Source organism: Bufo bufo, chromosome 9, assembly GCF_905171765.1.
Source record: "Bufo bufo chromosome 9, aBufBuf1.1, whole genome shotgun sequence".
Classification (NCBI taxonomy): domain Eukaryota; kingdom Metazoa; phylum Chordata; class Amphibia; order Anura; family Bufonidae; genus Bufo; species Bufo bufo.
The window spans coordinates 196,995,970-197,023,799 of record NC_053397.1 but is presented as its reverse complement, the minus strand read 5'-3'; the positions used below and the strand labels follow the sequence as shown (position 1 = coordinate 197,023,799).

At 44.7% G+C, this 27,830-nt stretch overlaps 1 protein-coding gene across 3 annotated transcripts; it reads right to left on the bottom strand.

Moving 5' to 3' along the window:
- Window positions 1-2,364: 2,364 nt before the first annotated feature.
- On the bottom strand, window positions 2,365-25,676 carry LOC120979237 (dynein light chain Tctex-type 5-like). Of its 3 annotated transcripts, none has more exons than XM_040407872.1 (5): window positions 25,539-25,676; window positions 21,772-21,886; window positions 14,021-14,170; window positions 12,305-12,379; window positions 2,365-3,704 (listed from the first exon to the last, which is right to left on the bottom strand). In XM_040407872.1, exons 2-5 carry the CDS (start codon window positions 21,871-21,873, stop codon window positions 3,357-3,359), a joined length of 675 nt encoding a protein of 224 aa, XP_040263806.1. In that variant the 5' UTR covers window positions 21,874-21,886; window positions 25,539-25,676; the 3' UTR covers window positions 2,365-3,356. The 3 variants fall into 3 exon arrangements, with proteins under 3 accessions (XP_040263806.1, XP_040263808.1, XP_040263807.1); XM_040407874.1 differs by having other exon boundaries at window positions 14,021-14,163; XM_040407873.1 differs by having other exon boundaries at window positions 25,513-25,629.
- Window positions 25,677-27,830: the final 2,154 nt, after the last annotated feature.

Sequence of the window (27,830 nt, the reverse complement as noted above, 5' to 3'; positions counted from 1 at the left end):
TTCCATGTTTTCCATCTTTCTATACGTAGGAACACTCCTTTATTCTAACGGTGATTTTTGGAAGTTTGGTGCACATAACCTGATTCCGTGTCTGGGCTCAGATATGGAGGCATTTTGTGCTGCCTCCGGACACACCCCGATCACATGAGAAATTGTGGCGAGATGTGTAAGGCTCCATGTTCACCCATATATACCTCTTTCACTACATATAGAACACAGTGGGTGATTGCTGATAGCTCATTAAATAATCCCTACAGTGTAATTTAATAAAATTCCTTTTTTTTTTTATAATTGAGTGTTTGACCTCGTCAAGAAGAGAGGAGCGAGCTTCCCATAATGCATTTGATATACATTTAAATTAATTTATATAAGTATCAACTAAAAGTGGTGTTATCATCCATTATATGTTTGAATACTCCTTTGTAAGTGCGCAGCCAGTGGACCGCATTACGTGACCGGGACCTGGGGATCAAGTGTGCGTTCCACAAAGGCGGAAGTTAGAGGTCACATGTGCGTCTCACATGCGTTCTATTGTGAACGGAAGTGGGGACGTGCAGTAAAGCGCTTGCCACGCCGAAAACCTCATGGAGTAGAGGGATCCCAGCCGGTACAAACTATTTGTGAGATCATTTTTTTCATTATGATTTTAATCTCACCTGCACATTATTACACTCATTAAGGTCACCTGATAATCTATTAAGCGCAAGTATGAATTTAATATTGGTTTTTAACAATATGATGAATTGTTTTGATCACGGACAACACTGCTTTATATACAGTTACAAGAAAAAGTATGTGAACCCTTTGGAATGATATGGATTTCTGCACAAATTGGTCATAAAATGTGATCTGATCTTCATCTAAGTCACAACAATAGACGATCACAGTCTGCTTAAACTAATAACACACAAAGAATTAAATGTTAATTGGAGTGAGGTGTCAGCCAACTGGAGTCCAATCAATGAGATGAGATTGGAGGTGTTGGTTACAGCTGCCCTGCCCTATAAAAAACACACACCAGTTCTGGGTTTGCTTTTCACAAGAATCATTGCCTGATGTGAATGATGCCTCGCACAAAAGAGCTCTCAGAAGACCTATGATTAAGAATTGTTGACTTACATAAAGCTGGAAAAAGTTATAAAAGTATCTCCAAAAGCCTTGCTGTTCATCAGTCCACGGTAAGACAAATTGTCTATAAATGGAGAAAGTTCAGCACTGCGGCTACTCTCCCTAGGAGTGGCCGTCCTGTAAAGATGACTGCAATAGCACAGCGCAGACTGCTCAATGAGGTGAAGAAGAATCCTAGAGTGTCAGCTAAAGACTTACAAAAGTCCCTGTTAGCGAACCTACGATACGTAAAACACTAAACAAGAATGGATTTCATGGGAGGATACCACAGAGGAAGCCACTGCTGTCCAAAAAAAACATTACTGTACGTTTACAGTTTTCACAAGAGCACCTGGATGTTCCACAGCAGTACTGGCAAAATATTCTGTGGACAGATGAAACCAAAGTTGAGTTGTTTGGAAGAAACACACAACACTATGTGTGGAGAAAAAGAGGCACAGCACACCAACATCAAAACCTCATCCCAACTGTGAAGTATGGTGTGGGGGCATCATGGTTTGGGGCTGCTTTGCTGCGTCAGGGCCTGGACGGATTGCTATCATCGAAGGAAAAAGGAATTCCCAATTTTATCAAGACATTTTGCAGGAGAACTTAAGGCCGTCTGTCCACCAGCTGAAGCTCGACAGAAGATGGGTGTTGCAACAGGACAAAGACCCAAAGCATAGAAGTAAATCAACAACAGAATGGCTTAAACAGAAGAAAATACGCCTTCTGGAGTGGCCCAGTCAGAGTCCTGACCTCAACCCGATTGAGATGCTGTGGCATGACCTCAAGAAAGCGATTCACACCAGACATCCCAAGAATATTGCTGAACTGAAACAGTTCTGTAAAAAGGAATGGTCAAGAATTACTCCTGACCGTTGTGCACGTCTGATCTGCAACTACAGGAAACGTTTGGTTGAAGTTATTGCTGCCAAAGGAGGTTCAACCAGTTACTAAATCCAAGGGTTCACATACTTTTTCCACCTGCACTGTGAATGTTTACATGGTGTGTTCAATAAAAACATGGTAACATTTAATTATTTGTGTGTTATTAGTTTAAGCAGACTGTGATTGTCTATTGTTGTGACTTAGATGAAGATCAGATCACATTTTATGACCAATTTGTGCAGAAATCCATATCATTCCAAAGGGTTCACATACTTTTTCTTGCAACTGTATATTGATGATTTTTTTTTATATACACTATATAATTATGTTATTTTGTAATGATTTGCACATAATTGCATGAATCATTGTTGTAAATTGGCTCCCCTATTTATATGCACTATGCACTTTAGTTATGTATTACTGCTTGAGAAAGGTTCCAGAAAGAAGACCGAAACGTTGCTGTTTGGTGAATAAACACAGAATATCTTTCACTTGTTGCAGTGCCGAGGAATGTTTGCACTATATTTCCAGGAACTGGGATTGTTTCTACAGCCCCTGGCACCCGTCTTCTACATTTTCGCTATCCTATTGTCTGTAGATAGATAGAGATCTATTGTGCTGTGAGTTTAGGTCAGTTAAACCTATGGTCAGCTCGGGTCACACATCCAAAATGCACTCTTGTTACCCTGGCCTTAAACATCACAATTGGAATAAAACCAACCCACAAAAAAATTGAAATGACCCAAAATATAATCTGCAGGATTCCAGCCTGTTCAAGAATACAAAACTATCTACTGATCTGCTACTGCTTGGGAGGTTTACTGGGTCGAACCTCGAGTGTGCCGGATTCTTCCAGGATTATTTTTCATGTGCAGGGTGGATTAAGGTGCTCCAACTAATCTGTGTAACTTCTAGAGGTCCCTTTACACGGGCGATGTACAAGCAGATTGTTGGGGAGGAAGCGTTCCTTCCCGACAATCTGCCGATCCCTAGCAGAGGAGACCGGCGCATCAAGATGAATCAATCTCCTCCAGAGTATTGGGAGGAACAATCGCCAACGCCATCTCTCTTCCCCATACAGACTCGTTTCCCGGCAGCAGATCGCGTTTACACAGGACGATCTGCTGTAGGGAAACGATTTTTTTTTGTGCTGAACTAATGATCCAATTATCCGATGAATGAGCGTTTCGCTTGTTCATTGGGTAATCGGCGGTACATTTACACCGCGTTACTATGAACACTCGTTAGCGATGATCTTTTCAATTCTCGGCCCATGGAAAGGGGCCCTTTAGTTATTATTTCTTTATCTGTCATGTTTGAAAGGACCAGAGTCATGAGATGTACAGTCTATTACGGCTTCACTCAAAGTAAACTGCATAGACCGTGGCGACGCAGAACATGGTAGAGTTCTGGAAGCTGCAGGAGGTGACGTTATCAGAGTACGAGTCCCACAGACATTGACTGGTCATCAGAATGTCCTCCTGGTTCTTGCTCCCTATGGCCATGTTGCAGATGAGCTTGTATCGGGGCGGTGTGACTCTGCGGACCATTTTCTTGATGTCCTCACACAAGTTCTTGGTGAGGTCGGCCGACGTACTTGGGTCGTACGTTACGTTTCTTAGCTTTGCTGTCAAAAATTCTTGGATGAGTTCTTTTGCTAGGGAGTATGGGAACCTTTGTGGGGGATTTGCAGAACCAGCAGGTACCTATTTAGAAATAGCATAAAGAAGGTAATGCTCAATTATTCATTGATATAGCAGTTACATATTCCACAGCGTCGTACAGAGATTGTCATCACCCATGTCAGCCCCTGACCCCATTGGGGTTCACAAACTAAATTTCATACTAACCTGTGTGTGTATGTTCTTGGAGTGTGGGAGAAAACTGGAGCACCGGAAGGAAACCATGCAAACACAGGGAGAAGATGCAGACTCCATGCTGGTGTTGCCCTTGGTCAGATTTGAAGCCAGGACCCCAGTGCTGGACCACTGAGCCATCGCATTATTGCCTTACAGCACGGGGGGCCCAAGTTTGAATCCATCTAAGGCCCACACCTGTATGTAGTTTGTGCTTCCAAAAATTATGCTGGTATGAAAATGTCCAATGGGACTGATGTGATTGTTTCCCATCCCTTGCATTCTTTAATACAAAGACAGAAATGCTTAAATTCTGTCTGCAGCCACCAGGGGGAGCACAGGAGCTTTCTGCATACCGCTTCCCCATTGAACTCTTTAAAGGGGTTCTGCTATGACTAGTGTAAAAAAATGAAAGTCAGACATCATCTAGCAGAACTAGCCCTGTACCTCACATGGATCCAGAGATCTCCACATTCACTTTTCCAATTGCTTTGCTAGATTATCGTCAGCCTGGCAGCTCAGGGGCCATGTCCTTTCTGCTGCAGCTCCCTCCCTGTAATTGCCACAGCTTCTAACAGAACATATGGCTGATGGCAGTTAAAGATTTAAACTGAGCGTGTGCGACCAACTCAGAGAGATGGACAAAAAAAAATAAGGAAAAGAACGAACAGCAGGTGGCGCTATATAGATACATTCTATTGAATAACTCACTGTTTTAATTACAGTCAATTACAAAAGTATTTATATCCAGGTGCTGGTTTGAAAAATGTAGAATATGTTTTGTGACACAACCCCTTTAATAATTCAATATGCAGTAAGCTCTAGTGGTGGCTTCAGGCAGAGCAAATCTTAGCATTTAAAGTGCAACTGTCATGTTTTCGGAAAAAAATAAAATAATAATAAAATTTTTAGCATATGTTACTGCTGCTGCAGCATTATGCATAAAGCAATCTTTAGTTTCATCACATACCACTGTTTTAACCCATAAAATGAGGATCTTCTCAAGATGGCTCCTCTACGAGTTCTCTGAGGCCAAAACTGCCTTCCCTCACTTCCCATACACACTTGCTTTAGCCAGCAGCTCCCTGCCAGCCAATCAGATTGGATTAGGCTACTCTCACACTGGCGTTTTGGCTTTCCGTTTGTGAGATCCGTTCAGGGCTCTCACACGCGGTCCAAAACAGATCAGTTTTGCCCTAATGCATTCTGAATGGATAAGGATCCATTCAGAATGCATCAGTTTGCCTCCATTCCGCTCTGGAGGCGGACACCAAAACGCTGCTTCCAGCGTTTTGGTGTCCGTCTGATGAAACTGAGCCAAACGGAAGTCAATGGGGACGGATCCGTTTTCTATGACACAATCTGGCACAATAGAAAATGGATCCGTCCCCCATTGACTTTCAATGGTGTTCAGGACGGATCCGTCTTGTCCATGTTAAAGATAATACAAACGGATCCGTTCTGAACGGATGCAGACGGTTGTATTATCTGAACGGATCCGTCTGTGCAGATCCATGACGGATCCGCACCAAATGCGAGTGTGAGAGTAGCCTTACTGAGAGGCACGCCTCCGAAGCCTAATGCAGGCATGGTGTGGAGGACCGCCCGTGTGTCTTCTGTTTACACTAAAGGGAAGACAGACAAGCCATAGTAATGATCTTTCAAGGGACCAGTGGAAAGGGACAGGGGACATTAAAGAGGACCTTTCACTAGAATAAAACATCTAAACTAACTATACAGACATGTAGAGCGGCGCCCAGGGATCTCCCTGCACTTACTGTTATACCTGGGCGCCGCTCCGCTCTCCGGTTATAGCCTCCGGTATCTTCATAGTTAGGCTCCACCCAGGGGATACTGCCGGCGTCTCATTCTCCCAGGCTGTAGCGCTGGCCAATCGCAGCGCTCAGCTCATAGCCTGAGAGAGAAAAAAGCCTCTCAGGCTATGAGCTGAGCGCTGCGATTGGCCAGCGCTACAGCATGGGAGAAGGAGACCCCGGCAGGTTCCCCTGGGTGGAGCCTAACGTGAAGATACCGGAGGCTATAACCGGAGAACGGAGCGGCGCCCAGGTATAACAGTAAGTGCAGGGAGATCCCTGGGCGCCGCTCTACATGTCTGTATAGTTAGTTTAGATGTTTTATTCTAGTGAATGGTCCTCTTTAAAGAAAGCTGTTATTATACAGTTGTGTTCAAAAAAATAGCAGTGTGTTTAAAAAAGTGAATAAAGCTCAAAATCCTTCTAATAGCTTTTATTTCCATACACAGAAATGCATTGGGAACACTACACATTCTATTCCAAATCAAAACATGAAAAATATATCAAATTTGTGGATAATAGACTGTTCAAAAAAATAGCAGTGTTTATATTCTTCTTTACAAACTCAAACATTCACTATATAAACTGAAAAATGTTTGAAGATTTTTCTTTCCTTTGAATCACTAATATTTAGTTGTATAACCGCTGTTTCTGAGAACTGCTGGACGTCTGTGTTGCTCGGAGTCACCACCTTCGGGCCCCTGTGAACAGGTATTCCAGCCCAGGAGGATCGGACTACATTCTTCTCTATTTCTTGGTTTTGCCTCAGAAACTGCATTTTTGATGTCACCCCAAGTTTTCTATTGGATTAAGATCCGGGGATTGGGCCGACCGCTCCATAACGTCAATCTTGTTGGTCTGGAACCAAGATGCTGCACGTTTACTGGTGTGTTTGGGGTCGTTGTCTTGTTGGAACACCCATTTCCTCTTCAGCATAAGGCAGCATGACCTCTTCAAGTATTCTGATGTATTCAGACTGATCCATGATCCCTGGTATGCGATAAATAGGCCCAACACTGTAGTATGAGAAACCTCCCCATATCATGATGCTTGCCCACCATGCTTTACAGTGCACTGTGGCTTGTATTCAGTGTTTGGGGGTCGTCTGACAAACTGTCTCCGGCCACTAGACCCAAAGAGAACAATCTTACTTCCATCAGTCCACAGACGGTCTCTTTAGGCCGTCAATGTGCTCTTTGGCAAATTGTAACCTCTTCAGCACATGTCTGTGGGACTTTGCGGGGGCTTCTTGCAGATCGCTCGGCTTCACATAGGCGTCTTCTAATTGTAACAGTCCTCACAGGTAACTTCAGACCTTCTTTCATCTTCCTGGAGCTGATTGTTGGCCGAGTCCTTGCCATTTTGGCTATTCTTCTATCCATTCAAATGGTAGTTTTTCACTTTCTTCCACATCTTTCAGGTTTTCGTTGCCATTTTAAAGCATTTGCGATCATTTTAGCTGAGCAGCCTATCATTTCCTGCACTTCTTTATATGTTTTCCCCTCTCCAATCAACTTTTTAATCAAGGTACGCTGTTCTTCTGAACAATGTCTGGGATGACCCATTTTCCTCAGAATTTCAGAGAGAATTGATCTGTAACCAGCATGTACAACATTTGCTGCCTTCCTTCCTTAAACAAGGACAATAATTACCACCTGTTTTTCAAAGAATGAATGACCTCACTCATTGAACTCCACACTGCTATTATTTTGAACATGCCTCTTTCAGTTAGTGATTGAATTACAGAGAATCAGCAGCATGCATGTCATGACTGTTGGGTCTGTTGGATTTCTATTACTCTATTACACCTGCTAGTAAATTATTTGCCAGGTAGAAATATCATTTCTACTAAAAACAGTGGTTGATCAGCTTAGTGATGTCTGACTGTTATTATTTTGAACACAACTGTAAGGTAATTACAGATCTTTTGACAATCATTGACAGACAAACTCAGGTATACATGCCTAGCTCTAATAAACCAGCAAATAAAAAAAAATATGACCGTTACACTTTAAAGGGATTCTGTCATCAGAAATGAGCCCTATAAGCTAAACATATGGCGATGTCCCTTGTAAAACACTGAATCCTAAAGTGAGTTTATCAAATGCCCCTGTGGCTCTATATTCCTAAAAAAAGCGGTTTATATCACCTGTCAATCACTTCAAAATGTGTCCAAGGGGACGTCTCATGGTGAAAGGTGCCCGGCTGCAGCCATCTCGTTTATGTGCCCAGCACCGCCTTCTGAGCTGAAATCGCCGCCCTCCCTTTCATTCGATCCGCCTACCTCAGGTGAATAACCTTCCTTGTGCCCAGCCACGCCCGCCTGTGAAGGAGCCCAGCACCGCCTATGTCTCCTCCTTTCATCAATGATAGATAGCCGTAATCTCGCGATGCGCGAGCTCGCGCATGCGCAGTGCCGGTATAGTGTTCCTTCCCTGTGCTGGCATCAGCCTCAGGGAAAGAACTGCGCATGCGCGAGCTCGCGGCTATCTATCGTTGATGAAAGGAGGAGACATAGGCGGTGCTGGGCTCCTTCACAGGCGGGCGTGGCTGGGCTTTTCACGGATCCGGCATTTCAATGCATTTGTCAGACTGATCAGGATCCTGATCCGTCTGACATATGCCATCAGTTTGCATGCGTTTTGACGGATCCGGCAGACAGGCGACGGAACTGCCTGCCGGAATCCTCTGCTGCAAGTGTGAAAGTAGCCTAAGACATACAGGGCTGTGACATTATCGTGTTGTCAGGAATGATGGCGGAACTCTGTGAAGTTACTTAGTGGTCAGACATTTTTAACTATGTGTCAGTGTTACATTGCAGTTTTGAAAGCACTTTCTTCTTAATTGCCGGCCTTTCATGTGCATTGTATAAGGAAGTGTTTGCTACTGCGTACACCATTGTTCTGTGCACTTCTCGTGCAAACACACTTCACCGCTAATGCCATCTAATGCTGCATTTGTATGCAGGGCAAACACTGGGCACTCCTTGCTTTATGGAATGCGGGTGACCATTATTTGTCGTCATGTCGCAATCTTTCTATATACAGGTAAAACTCGAAAAATTGGAATTTTGTGCAAAGTTCATTTATTTCCGTAATGCAACTTAAAAGGTGAAACTAACACATGAGAGACTCATTACATGCAGAGCGAGATATTTCAGGCCTTTATTGGTTATAATTTGGATGATTATGGCTTACAGCTTATGAAACCCCAAAGTCTCAATCTCAGGTCCCCTTTGCTCAGGGGGTATGGATTAATTAGCTGACTACAGTCTGACACTTTGAGCCTAGAATATTGAACCTTTTCACAAAATTCTAATTTTAAGCTGCATTAATGCAAATCCTTTTAAGTTGCATTACTGAAATAAATGGACTTTTGCACGATATTCTAATTTTTAGAGTTTCACCTGTATATAAAGAAGGACGTATATATGTGTGTATGTTCCGCGATCACTCAAAAACACAACTATCGATTTAAAGGAAACTTGGTATACACATCCCTTGCTACCTGGAAAGAAATCTTGTGGGGGTCTCAGCTCTCTAGGAGCTGTGATATTTCCAAGAAATGACCTGCATTAGTCAATACAAGCCTGCAAGTCTTTCTCTTCATATCCCAACTGCCATACACACGGTCACATGACCCTTATCAGCCAATAGAAGCTCGCAGGCCCTTAGTCTCCACATACACACAGTTTTACTCCAGGTTTCCATAACAACCCAGCCAATTTTCTTCACTGCTGTAGGTCAGCTTTAGGCTAGGGCTGCACGACGACATAGGGCACAACTACACTGCTACATGTGTCGCGCAACATTGATGTCGCACGACAATTTTTATAATGATAGGCTATAGTGTCGCACTTCGATATGTGACATGCTGCGACTGCGACGCGACAGTCGCAGAAAAATCCATCTCGCAGTCGCAGCATGTCACATGTCGCAGTGCGACACCATAGCCTATCATTATAAAAATTGTTAAGACAAAATGTCGCGCGACACATGTCGTCATGTAGCCCTAGCATTAAAGGGGTGGGCACTGTGGAGGTCACTGTTTAAGAGGCGTTCACTGTGGAGGTCACTGTTAAGGGGGGCAGGGGCCACTATTAAAGGGACAACTGCTGTGGAGGTCACTGTCAAGGCAGCGGGGTACTGTGGAGGTCACTGTTAAGGCAGCGGGGTACTGTGGAGGTCACTGTTAAGGCAGCGGGGTACTGTGGAGGTCACTGTTAAGGCAGCGGGCCCCTGAGGAGGTCACTGTCAACTCACTATTAGGCCTCATGCACATGTCCATATGTATTTTGCGGTTCCCAAAAAATAAGGATGATGTCCGTGTGCATTCTGTATATTGCGGAACGGAACAGCAGGCCCCTAATAGAACAGTACTATCCTTGTCCGTAATGCGGACAATAATAGAACATGTTCTATTTTTTTGCAGATTGGACATACGGAAACGGAATGCACACAGAGAACGGACACTGAAAGAATATACGTTCGTGTGCATGAGGCCTTAAAGGGGCGGGGTGCTGTGAAGGTCAAAGTTAAGGGGATAGGCTGCTGTGGAGGTCCCATTTTAAAGTGGGGGGGGGGGTCAGTGTTAAGGGGTGGTGGACTGTGGAGTTCACTGTTAAAGGGGCGGCTGCTGTAGAGGTCACTGTTATGGGGCTGCCTCACCAGGAGGGACAGTGGTCGAATAAATGTGAAAGGCAACATCATACGCCATATCACAGAAATTAATGGCACATCACTTACTATAAAAAGAGTATTAGGCCTCCTGCACACGACCGTATGTTTTTTTCAGTGTTTTGCGGTCTGTTTTTCACGGATCCGTTGTTCCCTTTTTTGTTTCCGTTGTGTTTCCGTTTCTGTTCCGTTTTTCCTTTCCGTTTTTCCGTATGGCATATACAGTATACAGTAATTACATAGATAAAATTGGGCTGGGCATAACATTTTCAATAGATGGTTCCGCAAAAAAAACGGAACGGAAACGGAAGACATACAGATGCATTTCCGTATGTGTTCCGTTTTTTTGCGGACCCATTGACTTGAATTGAGCCACGGAACGTAATAGGACATGTTCTATCTTTAAACGGAACAGAAATACGGAAACGGAATGCATAAGGAGTACATTCCATTTTTTTTTTTACGGAACCATCCATTAAAATAAATGGTTCCATATATTGACCGTATACGGAACGCAAAAAACGGCCAGTAAACGGGGGGAAAAAACGGTCGTGTGCAGGAGGCCTTAATGTATTTAAAAAGTATTAAAGAATTTTCGGTGGTTGTTTTTTCCATGTCACTGTCTGTCAGTGGTGTGCCTAGGGTGTTTGGCACCCGAAGCGGGTCCTTTCATTTGGCAAAATACTTTTAAATAATTGTACCCCCTCACAGTAGTATTGCCCTCATTGTACAACCTTCACAGTAGTTTTGTACAGATGTGTGCCCCCTCACAGTAGTTATACCCACATTGTGCCCTCTCTGTGCCCCTTTCACAGTTGTAATGCCCTCTTTGTGCCGCCTTCATAGTAATAATTCCCATTGTGCCCCCTCCATAGTAATAAAGCCCTCTGTGCCCCCTCCCTAGTAATAAAGCCCTCTGTGCCCCATTTGTATTAAAAAAAAAAAACACAGTAACTACTCACCTTGTCCCATTCCTGAAGCTCACATACCTCTCTTCCCTGCAGGCACAGATCACTCTGCAGCACGGTGTGGGCGGAGCTTATGCAGATTTTTGTGCTTTAGGCTCCGCCCACACAGGCCAGCAACACGATCTGTGTCTGCAGGCTGAATGGTGGAGCGGGGAGAAGTCTTCCTGCTTTACCAATCTGTGTGCCGCCGGCCTGAAGGAGGGGAGGAGCGCGGGGAGCTGAGCTGTGAGTGACAGGACCACAGCTCCCAGCGCTCCAGCAATGAGTGCTTCCATCTGTAGTGATGGAAGCGCTCATTGCTTCTGGCACCACCTGAGACCCAGCACCCGGGGCGGATTGCCTCCTTCCCCCCCCCCCCCCCCCCCCCCCTTAGTAAGCCACTGCTGTCTGTATTTAAAAAAAATACTAAAATCCTCCAGTTTTGTTCTTGGTTTGTACAGACCACTTTTCAGCAGTCATCTCCTTATCATTATAGGCAGGATTAGAATGACAGATATCACCTCTGTATCCACCATTCACAATAGGTGATATCACAACTTATCTACTCCCTCCTGACCTCTACCTAGGTCACAGAGCATGCCTAAAAAAACTCTCCCATAGAAGTCGAAGAGCTCCTCTCCTGACCATTGTGTCAGTGGCCCATGTAGCTGCCATAAAGCATGTCTCTAAATGCTGTTAAGAACAGCTCAGGCAAGATGGCTGCCCCGATAATGTCCAGGAAATAAAATAAAATACAAATCTGAAAATAAAATGAGCTTGACATAACTTCATATTAGTCTGGCAGCGATGATCAGGCTATGTAGGCAGTTGTCTACAGACAGAATACTATTTGTACTCATGTCACTACCTGTACAGCCTATAGATTTCAATAGAGAAATGACCAAACATGTCAGCCAGTTATTTATTGAAAGCAGCGTTTGGATGTTTTTATTACGACCAAATAAAATTCTGATAAAATTTAAAAAAAGGATCCCTCAATTCAAAGGCCTTACCTGTTCATTGATGATGGGGATGGGCTTGCGGTTTGGGGTTCGAGCTCTGGCCTTCCTCCTTAAAACGACTTGATTCTGAAATAGTTTTGAGAAGTAATTTTGTCATTATTGCAATTATACAGTCTATATGATGACCAGTGGAATATATTTGCAAAAAAAAAAAACATTTTTTTTACTGCCATAGAATTAATCTGTCCAACAAGTGACTATGTAAACACACTGCATTACCTACCTTGTAAAGATCCTAACTTAAATTATGTATTGTACTTCAGAGCTGCATGCGTAATTCTGCTGGTTAGGGTTGGAAACAGTCAGCGAGTCTGTTGACAGACAACCCTCATGACTTAACCCAGCTCCTACATTGCAGTGGAACATTTGGATTAATTCTTTCTACAATGCAAAAGGCGGATTGCCAGAGCAAGATTTATACAGGCATTGAAACAGTGGGAGATTCTCTGAAGCCTGCAGAATTGTGAATGTTGCTCTGGAGTGACATAGAAGGCACATCTGTATCATGCGCTCAGTGATTGCAGCTTTTAGTCGACTTTCATTGCATTGAGTCGTCACACTTTTAGGCTGGGGCTAGACGGTGACAAAAGGGGTACAACTAAATTGTGTCGCACAACATGTATTGTAATGATAGTCTATGGTGCTATGCTGGGGCTGTGACGCGACAGTCTCACAAAAATCTAACTTGGACGGATTTTTTGTGACTGTTGTGTCGCAGCATGTCGCATGCGACAGCCGAGACTATCATTACAGTTATTGTCTCGTGACATTGGCGCGACATGAATGCCGCACGACACATGTCTCCGTGTAGCCCTAGCCTAAGGCTACTTTCACACTAGCGTTAATATTTTACAGTATTTAGATCCGTCATAGGGTCTCAATACCGGAAAAAAAAAAAAAACGCTTCCGTTTTGTCAAAACATAACTGAACAGAACGGAAGGGTCCAAAATGCATTCCGTTCCATTCTCATACCAGAGAGCAAACCGCAGCATGCGGATCCTTTATGACCCGACACAATAGAAAACGGATCCGTCCCCCATTGACTTTCAATGGAGTTCATGACGGATCTGTCTTGGCTATGTTAAAGATAATACAACCGGATCCATTTATAACGCAGACGGTTGTATTATCAGTAACGGAAGAGTTTTTGCTGAACCCTGATGAATCCGGCAAGAACGCTAGTGTGAAAGTAGCCTTACCCTTGTCATATCTGTCTATGTACAGTATCTTCCTCCTTCCCTACTATCTGTCTATCTAAAGAAAGGAGGAGAAGGCAGCAGTATCTAAAACATTTTTTAAAGTTCTTTTATTCACCCCATATCTAATTTATCTATTCAATATCTTTCTAATCTACCTAATCTAATTTATCTATCTATCTATCTATATTTTAATCTATCTATCTACTATCTATCTATTATCTATCTATCTTCTATCTATTATGTATCTATTATCTATCTATCTTCTATCTATTATCTATCTATTATCTATCTATTATCTATCTATCTATTATCTATCGTCTATCTATCTATTATCTATTATCTATCTATTATCTATCTATCTCATATCTATCTATCTCATATCTATCTATATTTTTATCTATCTATATTTTTATCTATCTATCCATCCAAAGTTCTTATCTTACCAGAAAAGACAATAAAATGTTTCCATTATTCCTATACAGTATAGCGCTGACTTTTTTTTTTTACCTTAAGTCTCATTGTAATCCGTTGAGCTGCCAGAAGGCCGGACAGACTGATGGACTGTGTAGTTTTTTTTGTGTCTGTAGGTTTTAAGGATCCTTCACTTGGCGGAGGTTTCACATTTGAGGTTCCCCTGGAGCTTTGGGCAGCTGTGGGCTTAAATCAAATTACTGATGAGTCACTGATTCATTATCCAGCATTCAGATAGTGGTTTATTTCTGCCTCACAAGGTAAAGTTCTGAGCTGCTCCTGTGTCTTCATAAATGTGCATTTAGTTATATCTGGCCATTATATGACTTGAGGCCAGCGGTGGACTGGCCATAGACCCTACAGGGAAATGTTTCAGTGGGCCCGTGCCCAGGAGGCCACCCAAGCCCTCCTTGCTGCTGTTGGCCGGGTACAGAATAATCTGATGCCCTCAGCGTTAACACTTACTCTACTCACAAAAAGTTAGGGATATTTGGCTTTCGGGTGAACTTTATCGAAAACGTAAAAAGATCAGGGTACAGTGATATTATATCATGAAAGTAGGGCATTTACGTAGAAGCAGTAATGGTGATTTCCTCATTTTCAATTTATTGAAACAAAAGCCGACACCAGTGCTGGGTATACCGCCACAAAAATGTCAGTAACTTGTCATGTGGCCCTGAGGATCAATTACAGCTTGACCACGACGTCTCCTGCTCACAAGTCGACTAAGGCCCCTTTCACACGTCCGCAAATGGGTCTGCATCAGTTCCGCAATTTTGCAGAATGGATGCGGACCCATTCATTCTCTATGGGGACAGAATGGATGCTGACGGCACACAGTGGGCTGTCCGCATCCGCATTTCCGGAGCGCGGCCCCGATCTTCCAGTCCTCAGCTCCGCAAAAGATAGAACATGTCCTATTCTTGTTCGCAGCTGTGGACAAGAATAGGCATTTCTATAGGGGGTGCCGGGCGGGTGTGTTGCGGATCCGCAATTTGCGGGTCCGCAACACACCACGGACATCTGAATGGACCCTTAGGCCCCTTTCACACGAGCGAGTATTCCGCGCGGGTGAAATGCGTGATGCGAACACATAGCACCCGCACATAATCCGGACCCATTCATTTCAATGTGTCTGCGTATATGTGCCTTGGTTTTCACGCATCACTTGTGCGTTGCGTGAAAATTGCAGCATGTTCTATATTCTGCGATTTTCACGCAACGCTGACCCCGTGAAAATCGCATCGCATCCGCAAGCAAGTGCCGATGCAATGCGCTTTTCACTGATGGTTGCTAAGAGATGTTGTTTGTAAACATTCAGTTTTTTATCATGCGCGTGCTAAACGTATTAAATCACATTGCACCCGTGCTATAAAAACAACGCGATCGCAGACAAAACTGAATGACTTTGCGAAATCGCACATTTTTCACTGAACGCATCCGGACCTAATCCGCACACGCTCATCTGCAAGGGGCCTTACTGTCTGCTGAGGCATGGCATCCCACTCTTCTTGAAGGGCGGCCCTCAGGTCATTGAGGTTCTGGGGTACAGAGTTACGAGCCTCTACACAGTGACTCAGCTGATCCCATAGGTTTTCAATGGGATTCAGATCTGATTCAGGTCACTCCATTTGAGGTACCCCAGTCTCCAGCAGCCGTTCCCTAATGATGCAACCTCGATGAGCTGGCCATTGTCCTCCATGAAGATGACATTAGGCCTGTGTTGTTCCTGCAGAGGCACAATGACTGGATTAATGATGTTATTCAAGTAGTATGGCCTTGTCACTGGACCAGTCACAGAGTGTAGGGAAGTTCTGTATTGGTTAGACACACCTGCCCACACTGTAACACCACCACCACCAAAGTCTCGTCTGGGGACAACAGTGGCTGATGCGTAGCGCTCTCCTTGACTTCTCCTAGCGCTCTCCTTGACTTGTTGGTGACCATCATTTCTGCTCAGCGTGAATAGACTTTCATCAGTGAACAGCACTGAGGCCCACTGGTCCCTCGTCCAGCGTAGATGTCACCTGGCCAATGCAAGACGATGACACCTGTGCCTGGTGGTATGGTCAGGTACCCTTGCAGGTCGTCTACACGCAGATCACACTGATGCAAACGGTTTCGAATGGTCTGACGTGACACTTGGGTGCCTCTCACCTCGCTTAAATGTGCCTGGAGTTGTGTGGCATTCATCATCCGGTTCCGCAGGGCATTGTTCACAATGAAGCGGTCATCAGTGTGGTTGTAATATTTAGAAATAGTCTAGGGTCGGCACTGCTGCCTCTTTATGGGGTTCACATGGGGTTAATGCGCTCATCGTGTGATTCCCAGGCGGTGCTCAGCATTATAGACTATATTCACATGTGGTGTAAGGAAAAAATAAACTTGCGGCACTCACTGGATTCTTTTGCAGTTCGTTTATTACTTTAAAACATGGTCGCTGGTGCGGGCATTCACTCAGCTACAGGTGACAGCCGTTTCGCGCTAAACCGCGATTCGTCTGGCCTCCCACCAGTGTGGGATGTGGCCAAAGGACGTCCACTTCTGTGCCTTTCTGTGACTCTTCCAGTCTCTCTGTATCTCTGTTACAACCTGCTGATGACACTCTAAACTCAGTGACCACTTCCATCTGAAAACATCCTGCTTCAAGCCTCGCATAGGCGAGGTACTGTTGATCAATTGTTAGGTGTCATCTTGGTCTCATGATGTCTAAATGTGAACAGCATGATGAGGAGGAGTGTTTAAATACCAATTCTAATTGAACCAGGGGCAAAGGGGGGGGGGCAGCGGAAGGGCCATGGGCAATGAGCGCTTTCATTGTGGCAAAGGGGTTAGGTTAAGAAATTAGAGGGGGGGGGGGGCGTTTTAGTTTTCGCCTCAGGCAGCAGAAAGGCTGATAGCAGGTCACATTAAGTTCACCTGTAGAGGTTAGAGTGCATTTTAGGTTCATCATGAAATTTCAGCCACAAGCCAAATATCCCTAACTTTTTGAGAGTAGTGTGTGTATCTGTCCTGCAGGTGCCCACCTGAATTGAGTTGTATCACTGTCCTTGAAATAGTCATATACAGTAGTTGAATTCTGCGTCGGGGCGTGGTGGCACGTTGCTCCTTGTACTACTGTTCACCCTCATAGGCCACTATATAAGGCGGTGTACAAATGGCGCAGGGACACAGGTCACAGACTGAAAGAGGCCTGTATCAAAGACTTGAAATGGGACTCTTTTTTTCTCCTTGGTCACTTGGATAGTATACTACAGAGGGCACTATAGGGGTCATTACTATGGGAAGTCCAGGCAGCATGCTGAAGGTAAGGCTTGCTTGTTGCTGTGGCCCGCATCTTTCACCTCCATAACTTAATTAGAGACAATTTCAAGAGGAGGACGGAACATGGCAGCTATAGACGGCCACCACAGAAGGGCAGCTTCCGGGGAGGTATTTTGTGCTATACTATAGTACTGGTTGTGCTGGGATAGTATTTTATACTGCACTATGGTATTGCTGACCATGCCTAGGTATGTTACCCCAGCTTCTGTCAATTTGGTCCCACCTACCAGGGCCGGGCCGACACAGAGGCTGGGGAGGCTCCAGCCTCAGGGCGCAGCCTGGGGTGGGCGGAAAAACAAACCTCTTTTTTTTTTTTTTTATCACTTACTTGCTGCCGGGCGCCCTCCCCTCCCCTCCCCTCCCCAGACAGTGTTCACTCTAAGCTGCGCTTGTAGATAGGAGCAGGAGGCTGCTGATTGGCCAGTATCAGCTAGCTGCCCTGCCATTGGTCCATCCTTTCACACCCCCTTCTCTCTGGAGCTGAACACAGCAGGAGGCAGGCGTTCTCACAGTGGATCATGTGACCATGAAGGAGCATGTGACCAGTGACGTCACAGACCTCCTTCTAACAAATCCATTCTAGCGTCTACCCAGCATGTATGGCAGGACTCTGCTGAGCAAAGACCATGTGCCCAGGTGAGGTGACCACAGAAGTGCCCTGGCATCTGTCTGCTGCTGGAAGCTCAATGTGGAGCTTTATGAATGTAAAAACTAATACCCAAGAGGCTAAACAAAGCCCTGCTTGTCTGCTTCTGACAGTAATCTTAACACCTAACGTTCATTTGATTGCAATGTACTCTAACACCTAAAGGGATTTGTTTAAAGCCTGCTGTTTCTCTAGAAGATGACCTTATGCTGATAGTAGTGTTAATAGAGTCTCAAAGGTCTGTAAAAATACGGTAACTGCTTTTATAGACCCTTGAGACTATTAACACTACTATAAACATAAGGTCACCTAGAGAAAGAGCAAGTTTTTTAAATTCTTTTTTCCCTTTAGGTGTTAAAGCATAACTTATTTGATTGCTTGAACACCTAAAGGAAATCAAATTAAAAACCTGCTGTTTCTCAAGATGACCTTATGTTGATAGCAGTGGTAATAGAGTCTGAAAGGTCTATAGAAGCAGTTACCCTATTTTTACAGACCTTTGAGGCTCTATTAACACTACTGTCAACATAAGGTCATCTAGAGACACAGCAGGTTTTTAAAAAGATTTTTCCTTTAGGTGTTACAGCAATCAAATGAAAGTTATGTTTTAACACCTAAAAAAAAACATAATTAAAAACTTGGGCAGCTCAGCCTCTGTTGGTGGTGGACCTTGTCCCAGCCCTGCCACCTACAACAGGCAGGCCACTTTTGTCTTTGTCTTTTTTCAGGGCCACTTTAAGTTCCCAATCAACCCCTGATTGTATCATGCATTTCTCAACAGTTTCACCTCTGCAGGCCTATTTCTAATTTTCCACATCACACAGAAAACATGAGATCCTGCTCCTGTAGCTCTGAGCTGTGTTGCTGGGAATCCAGCACTGGGGTAAGACATCAAAACACTTACTAGAAGCGGCAGCAGTGCCTCTATGTGTGTCTGTGCCTCCGGCTTATTTTGCAGTTATCCCCTTTCCTCCTTCACTGTCTATATTTTTTATGGGCATCAGCTGTAATATAATATCTCAGTAAAGCTGGTTACCTAATTTCAGCTCTGACTCGGTAAAGACCAATTTTACCAGTGAACCACAGGGGTTTGCAGAGAAAGAACGATTGTTTGTTCAGACCCCTCCCAAAAATTGCCCTGTAAAAATCCAAGGAAAAACATGTACTGATCGACTTCCTGTAATGCAGTGGGTGTGAATCCACTGTGTCACTGAACGGATTTGGCTTAGGGTTACTCCTAAGTGCATTTTCTAAGTGGTCCCCTGGTCTTCACCCATATACAGGGATCTGGTCTCCACTGCAGGTGAACCACCAGGTCACTACTTCTTGGAGTAGTCTCTGTTGACCAGGCAGGTCAAGAGACACCAATGCGTGGCACCAAAGGGCACAGGCTAAACTGTGCTCATTGGATAAGCACAGTTCAGAGAATGCAGAGTTTGTTCCAGTTAACAGGCCAAAGGTCAGGTCAGGCAGAGGTTCAAATCCGGTAAACAAGCAGATGTTGGGCAAGGGAAATCAGAATGGAAAATAGTGCATCTTTGCAGGAACAAGCAAGCTAGAGTTCCTATTGTTCAGGCATCTCCCCACAGGGGCAGAAGCCTTAAATATCTAAATATCCTGGGAAGGTTAATCATAGGCTGGTAGACTAGGACGTGCGTGTGCAGGCCTTTCAAGAACCAAAAGGGGTGCAACCAACAATACGTTCCTGATCTTTGTCCTGAGTATCGGCCTGTGTAAATAAAGCTTCATGATGCAAAACTAATTAAGTCATTAAAAGCTAACAACTTAATTACTTAGTGACCATAAGTCACTTACAGCAGCAGTAGCGGTGACCTAGCATTTGACATCTATTAAACATAGAAAAGATAAGCTAAATACTTATTGTTTGCCTTCTTGGAAGAGGCTCAATGACAAGGAATTTCACTCTATAGACTTGAGCCTGGTTTGTTTTGCAGGATTCAGAAAACACATTTTAGTGTCACGGTATAAAAGGGTTTGACCAGTTAGGACTCAATGTAGCGAGTCGTTTCCCCCCCCCCCCCTTACGAATCAACGCCATATGAATAGTCGCAAAACTTTGTGACGTTATACAATGCACCCACAGCAATCTTGTCTTTTGCTGTGTGAACTGTACTGAATGTGACTCCTAGGGTACTTTTACAGTAACGGCAAGGAACTCCGGCAGGCTGTTCCGGCGGGTAAACAGCCTGTCGGATCCGTGCTTCCGCTAGTGACCGTGTGCCCCTGGATTACCGCTCCTGCCCCATTGACTATAATGGGGGCGGCCGGAGTTCCGACATGTAGTTTTATTCCGGCCGCCTCTCAGCATGTTTGCCATGCTGCTGCCGGAACTCCGGCCCTCCCCCATTATAGTCAATTGGGCCGGAGTGGTAGTCCGGGGGCACGCGTGCACTAGCGGCACCACGGATCCGACAGGCTGTTCACAGCCTGCTGGAGTTGCTTGCCGCTAGTGCATGCGTGCCCCCGGACTACCGCTCCGGCCCAATTGACTATAATGGGGGAGGGCCGGAGTTCCGGCAGCAGCACGGCAAACAGCCTTAGATGATAGAGGATGGTCATAAGCAGTCCTAGCTAAAGAACGCGTGAGACAGTCACCACAAACTAGACAACCTCTTGGCTTCACATAGTGTGGCTCCGGTATAGGAAAAGATAAATAGATATTGAAGATTTTTAGATATGGGTCTTAAGGAGAGCCTATAGTAGTGATGGTGAACCTTTTAGAGACTAAGTGCCCAAACTGCAACCCAAAACCCACTAATTTATCGGAAAGTGCCAACACGGCAATTTAACCTGAACACTACAGTCCAATATAGTATATCTTCCATGTACTTTATCATTTACCTATAATAGCCTGCCTACATTCAGTGCGCTGCCAGTGCTGTCCATAGTGCGCCCTGCGCTGATGAATGTCAGGAAAAGCCTAAGGCATATTGGTAAACCATAGACATTTTCCAGGGTGCAGGTGCCCACAGAGAGGACTCTGAGTGCTACCTCTGGCACCCGTGCCATAGGTTCGGCACCACTGGCCTATAGGTTGAGTATGGTTTTAAAGAGGACCTGTCCCCTCTCTTGACATGTCCGTAACTACTTGCATTTCCAAGCAAGACACATTCTGGAGCATCTATTGTTACAGCTCTATGGTATGCCATTCCTCTGTCATTCCTGCTAGAAGTTTATGAATGAATTGCCAGCAGTCCACAATAAAAGGTCCAACTGGGTGTTACCGGTTGGGGATGTGTCCCTGCACAGTCAGACAGTGCAGGGACCCCTTTCCCCCCCCCCCCCCCCCCCCCACTACTGAAAACACCCAGCTGGACCTTCAATCCTTCAATGCAAACTACTAGTAATTCATTCATACTGTAACTTCTAGTAGGAATATTAAAGGAACGGTACAGCACAGAGTCATAAAAATAGATGTTCCAGAATGGTTATTACAAGGGGAATGCAAGTAGTCGGTAAAACAGACATGTCAGGGGAGGTGACAAGTTCTATTTAAAGAATTTCCTAACCCCGACAACCTCTTTTTAGAAAAGAAAGTGGCCAAAAGATCATCTGATCACTGTTGTTCTCGGTAAGAGCCAGGAACAATCTCCACCAGCCGTACTCCTCCATAGCGTGAGTGACCCATTGGTATTAGTTCTTTGCTGTGGCTTATAAAGGGGTCCTAAGCAAAAGACGTCCCTCTATGACATCTATATACCATAATAGTGAGACAGACCTTCTGTGAAGTCTAGTGACTACAATGTGAATCTCCTAACCATCCCAATTCATGGTGATGTACAGACAATGTTCTTACAGTTTTCAAAGCTGAAGGGTCACTATCCCGATTCGTGGCTCGGAAAGTTACACGAGATAGCTTCACTGCTCCGAGTCGCTTGCTGTCAGTTGTGGGGTCCATAATTGTAGAGGATCTAAATACAAAGCAACAAGATTTCAGTTTATACTTTTCTTTCACTGAAATATTGTTAAGAAGGGTTATTAGGTAAAGAAATCTTAAAAGGACTATGCTGAAGGTTGGTCCGATGTGAAGCCCAGAGCTTCATACACATGGCTACAGCAATGCTGTATATGAACTCTAAAAAGATGCTAAATTACATATTCTGCTGATTTTGCAGAATTATTATTTTTTGGGTTCTCTGGGACTTTGAAATCGATGGTCTGCCCTTGGGGTAGCCAATGTTTGGTGGGGATCCAGGGGTTATCCAGGATTTTAATATTAAAGGTCTACTCAGGAACTACACAACTCCATCCTTTGGTGTAGTGGACGGAACTGGTAGCTGCTCCCTGTGAAGTGAATTGGATCCGCACTGCAGTAACCAGCTCTGTCCACTACATAATGGATGGAGCTACGTTCTGGCTGGAGCTACAGCAACACAACAGTGGAGTTGTCAGACCACCGGCGATCAGATATTAATGGCCTATCCTGGGGATAGGCCATAAATATCAAAATCCTGGACAACCCCTTTGTGGTATTGTGTTGGAACTCAACAGCCTTGGACAACTTTTTGACTTAAGGATCTGAAAATAAAGATAACTGGACACTTTCTTTCCAATTTCTACAAAGGTGCTGTGTTCCCTTTTTACCCCTAACATGATCTGTTGAGGGTGAGTAAAGAGTGCCTGCAATGCATGTTAAACTGTTGACCAGTCCTGCCGAAAATCCCATTATGTAGTACTGTCTTCTCCCCGTTTACACAGTGTTCTGGTCCCAACATGACCACTGATGGAACGGCACATGACCAGACTCTTCAATCAGCAGCCTTGATAGAAGGACACTGAGGACAGCATGTATAACAAGCTAAATGCACAGTGCCCCAAGCTGTGATTTTCAATGGAGGCCACTGATGATGGGTCTGGTCATGTGCCCCTCCATCACCAGCCATGCTGGGACTGGAGCACTGTGGAAAGGGAGAGACGACAGTACTACGTAAGGAGGTTTTGGGTGGGGCTGGTCAACAGTTTAATGTGAATGGGGTGATCCTTTACTCTCCCTCAAAAGATGATGTTGGGGGTGAAATGGACTGAGCGATTTGAATTTACTGCTCGATCCTTTTCTTCTTCCAGGAGATAAGCCACCACCAGAGGCGGCTTTCTCCTACCACCCCATGAAAAGACATGTTCTAATTTTTGCGCGAATGGTAATTAAAAAGTTGTGAACTAACAACTTTTTATACCAGTATTCTGGCACATGGGGGTTGATAAATCTCCCCCTTTTGCCACAATCATCCCAAGCATGATTGGAGAAGAAAGTAGTAGCAGAACACCTTGTCAAATGTTGAGCATGGGGCTGTTTTTTTTTATATGGCAGGGTTGTGTGATAGCCAGTGGCCCTGGGTCTCAGCGCTGCCTCCTCCAGTCACTGTGTGGCTGGTGTTGGCACTCAGACCACCCTAGAAACTGGTCGAACAGACAGAGCGCCCGTAGCACCAGCTGCCGACTCCATCACAGTATCCTCCAAGGCTGTGGCATCTGCCCAGAAAGACTCACCAGAGGTGAAAGGACATCTTTTATCTTTGGGAGCTATGTCTTCCTACACCTATGTTCTCTCGTGCTGCAACCGGACCAACCTGTGTGCTTCCCCACCAATCATGGCATCTGGGGTTGTATCACACTCCAGCGCCATAACGAAAAGGGCAAGACCAATTCAAATGTCCAGTGGAGTTCCACCATGCTGTCCATTAGCCAACATATACATTTCAACCTCTATACATATGAATACAGTATTATCAGTATGAAAGACCTAGTTATTAATTAGCTGCAACAACTGGTCTCTGTTGCGGACCTAACATAACCTGTGTATAAAACAATTCACACAGGAATAATATAAATGATAGAACTGGAACAATTCCTCCATACTTTACAATTATACCTTTTTAATAGGAGTCTAACCTTTCCCTTGACCATAGAATTACAAAATGTACTACATAAAAAAGATAGTACCAGCTAGCAACCTCACCCCAACATGTTGTAGGGTCTTTAAAGATGGTGCCTACTCAGGAGCTGAGTGGGCGCCATAGCTTGTGGGTGCCTGATGTTTTATATAACAGACACCAACACCGGAGTCCATGATCGAAGAAATAACTCTCATCAAGGTATTTCAACCCCTAATATTTTATGGTGGCAGTTATCTAGGCGGTCCTTTATCTGCAGCGGGATGCTCCCAGTGAGGGGACAGCTTCCCCGCAACAAGATGGCGGGAGCTGATTGGTTGCCATGACAGCCTGAGCCTTGTGAAGCATCTCAGGCAGGGCTTAATAGGAACACTACGATTTTACAACAGACTGCAATAGTACACCATTGCAGTCTATGGTATAAGCAATCCAGTGATCCTAGGGGGACTGAAAAGTTAAAACATTTTTTGCAAATATTTTTTCTAAAATCACACCCCTTTACAAATAATAAAAAAAAAAAAACAACAGCATAATAGGTATCTCCACATCCAAAAATTTACAAACTATTAAAATCTAAAAGTTATCCTGAATGGTAATGGGGAAAAAAAACCTAAAAAGGCTGAATCGCATTTTTTTTTTTTAAGTTGCTTCACCTCCCAAAAAGTGTTGAATAAAATGTGATCAAAAAGTCATGCATAACCCAAAATGGTAATGGTCAATTAAAACTACAGATTGATCTGCAAAAAATTAGCCCTCACAATCCATAGACAGAAATATGAAAAAGTGATGGGTGTCACAATGTGGCAATGCAAAAAAAAAAATATTTTGTTTCAGTTTTTTACATTTTTTCTTTTAAAGGAAACCTGTCACCGGGATTTTGTGTATAGAGCTGAGGACATTGGTTGCTAGATGGCCGCTAGCACATCCGCAATATCCAGTCCCCACAGCTCTGTGTGCTTTTATTGTGTAAAAAAAACTATTTTATACATATGCAAATTAACCTGAGATGAGTCCTGTACCTGAGATGAGTCAGGGACAGGACTCATCTCAGGGTAATTTGCATATGTATCAAATCGTTTTTTAACACACTAAAAGCACACAGAGCTATGGGGACTGGGTATTGCGGATGTGCTAGCGGCCATCTAGCAACCAATGTCCTCAGCTCTATACACAAAATCCCGGTGACAGGTTCCCTTTAAAGTAGTACAACATAACCAAAAATATATAAATTTGGTGTCACTGTAATTGTCCTGAACCCGCTGTAAAAACAAAGCCCATAAAACAATGGCAGAATTGCTTCCCCCTGCTTTCCCCCAATTCCACCCCATTTAGAATTATTTTTGCAGCTTCCCACCACATCTTATGGAATATTAAATTGTGCCAGTAGAAAGTACAACTTGTCCTGCAAAAAAGAAAAGAAAAAGTCCACCTGTGGCTATATAAATGGGAAAAAAAGTTATGCTCTGGGAATGCAGGGAGGAAAAAATGTTTTAAAAAATAATAAGGGGTTAAAGAAAAGACGCAATAGCAGTAATGTAATCTAAAATTATTCAGACACTCAGTATTTCCCTATATCTTAGCACCCTCGTTATAATGATACGCGTGACCGCACTCAAAGGTTTTACCAAAGCGTCTTCAGTAATTACAGGTATATATTCTGAGCGGGTTTTACCAGGCTGCAGCCCCCGTCAGTCCCCCTGTTGCTTGCCGCTGTGCCTTATAGATGAGCCCCTTCCAGCATCTGATCCGGAGGTGAAGCAGGCTGGACGCCTCCTGTATAATACTCGCCTATGTTTACACACAGGTTTCCAACGCTCTCTCTCGACTCGCTATCAATTACTCTTTATTTTGGCAACTTCATTCTTCTGCCGAATCTGCAAACATAACAACATAGCAGCGAGCTGTGGATACATAGAGAAAGAGAGTGATGAATAGGCGCTGAGGGCCAACAACTGCTGGAGATGAAAGGGTTACTGAATTCCTGGGACCGTTCCAGACAGTTAAAGGGAATCTGTCACCACTATTAACTGCAGTAATACATGAGGAGTCCAGATCGCTATTTTTTATTTTCCTTCCGCCCTTAGTTCCCCGCTGTTAGCGCTCAGAGCTCCACTGTCAGGACTGCTGTGCATGCGCACAGGAGTCCTCTCCACTGTGTTAGGCTACTTTCACATCTGCGTTGTGCTGTCCGGTTTTGAGATCTGGCACTGGCTCTGAAAACCGCAGCACAACACTTCAGTTTTGTAACTGAACAAACCGCAACAAAGTGCACCAGAATGCATTCCGTTCCAGTTTGTTGCGTTCCCATGATGCCCACAAAAGCGGCGTTTTTGTGGGCGGCGTGGGAAGCTGAAGAAGCCAGGTTCAGTACCAAAAACCATGTAAGGCCTCATGCACACGGCCGTGCCCGTATTGCGGCCCGCAAACAGCTGGTCCGCAATATGCAGGCACCGGCTGTGTGCTCACAGCATCTTGGATGCGGAACCAATCATTTGGATTTCTCTCCGTGCCGGCACTGCAAAAAAATAGAACGTGTTTTATTTTTTTGCGGTGCGGATGGATCACGGACCCATCCGCACGGATGTTGCCCGTGCATTGGGGACCGCAAATTGTGGTCCCCAATGCACAGAACGGCCGTGTAAATGAGCCCTTAGTCAATGGTGCAGAATCCGTTTTTTCGGACACAAAAAAAACCCCATATCCACCGACAATTGACTTACAATGGTTTTAGTGCCGGAGCAGGGGAATGGGGGCTGAATTAAAATAAAAAATAGTGATCTGAACTCCTCATGTGCAGTACTAGTCGTGTATTACTGGAGATAATGTTCTGGAGATGGCGTTCTGCTTATTCCTGGCCTTAAAAAAGGGTTTTCTGAGACTTAAATACTGGATAGGTCATTAGAATTAGAGATGAATAACGGAATGCCTCCAAAGGCAAATAGAAGTCTATGGGCTGCAAAACATATCCGTCCCGTTTCCGTTATGCAGGGGAGTCCTCTCCTGCATAACGGAAATGGGACGGATCTGGTATGCAGGCCATAGACTTATATTATGACGGAATGAATAACGGAATGCCTCCAAAGGCATTCCGTTATACATTCCGTCATAGAATTGCGTTATGGTAAGTGGTAACAGAGTCCATAACGCAATTCTGCTTTTACCACCAAACGAAGCGTGAACGAATTTCATAACATGAAATTCACTCACCTCTAGTCAACAGTATCTGATCAGTGGGGGTGCGACTGCCAGGACCCCCGCTGATTAGTTGTTTTAGAAAGCACCGGCGTTCCTGTGAGTGCCACGGCCTTGTGTTTGCTCATCAAGCACAGCACCGTACATAGTATAGCGGCTGTGCTTAGTATCGCACTCACCCCCATTCACTTCTATGGGGCTGAGCTGCGCCTAGACCATATCACCAATGAACGTGACCTCATTTGGCGTAGGAAAAGCTGAGAGAAGGCTGTGGCGCTACTGTTCCTTCTCAAACAGCTGATCGGCGGGGGTCCTGAGCAGTGATGGTCAGTTCGCAGTGTTCGCCAGCCATCTTTAGTAAGGCAGACTCACCCGTCCGGCGATGCACAGGTAAGCCCTTACCTGTGCCGGGAGCCGGTCTGAAATCAAACGCAGTCACAGGGAGCAGGCAGTTCCGAGAACAGCCGCCGGGGGCCTTCATCGGGCTGTTCTCGGAACTGCCTGCTCCCGGTGACTGCATTTGATTTCAGACCGGCTCCCGGCACAGGTAAGGGCTTACCTGTGCATCGCCGGACGAGTGAGTCTACCCTACTAAAGATGGCAGCCCGAATGTGTTCGCTGGCGAACACTGCGAACTGGCCATTACTGGTCCTGAGTGTTGGACCCCCACCGATCAGATACTGATGACCTATCCAGAGGATAGGTCATCAGTATTTAGATCTCAGAAAACCCCTTTAAAGTGGCGTGCCATGACACAGAAGTTCAAAGAGTA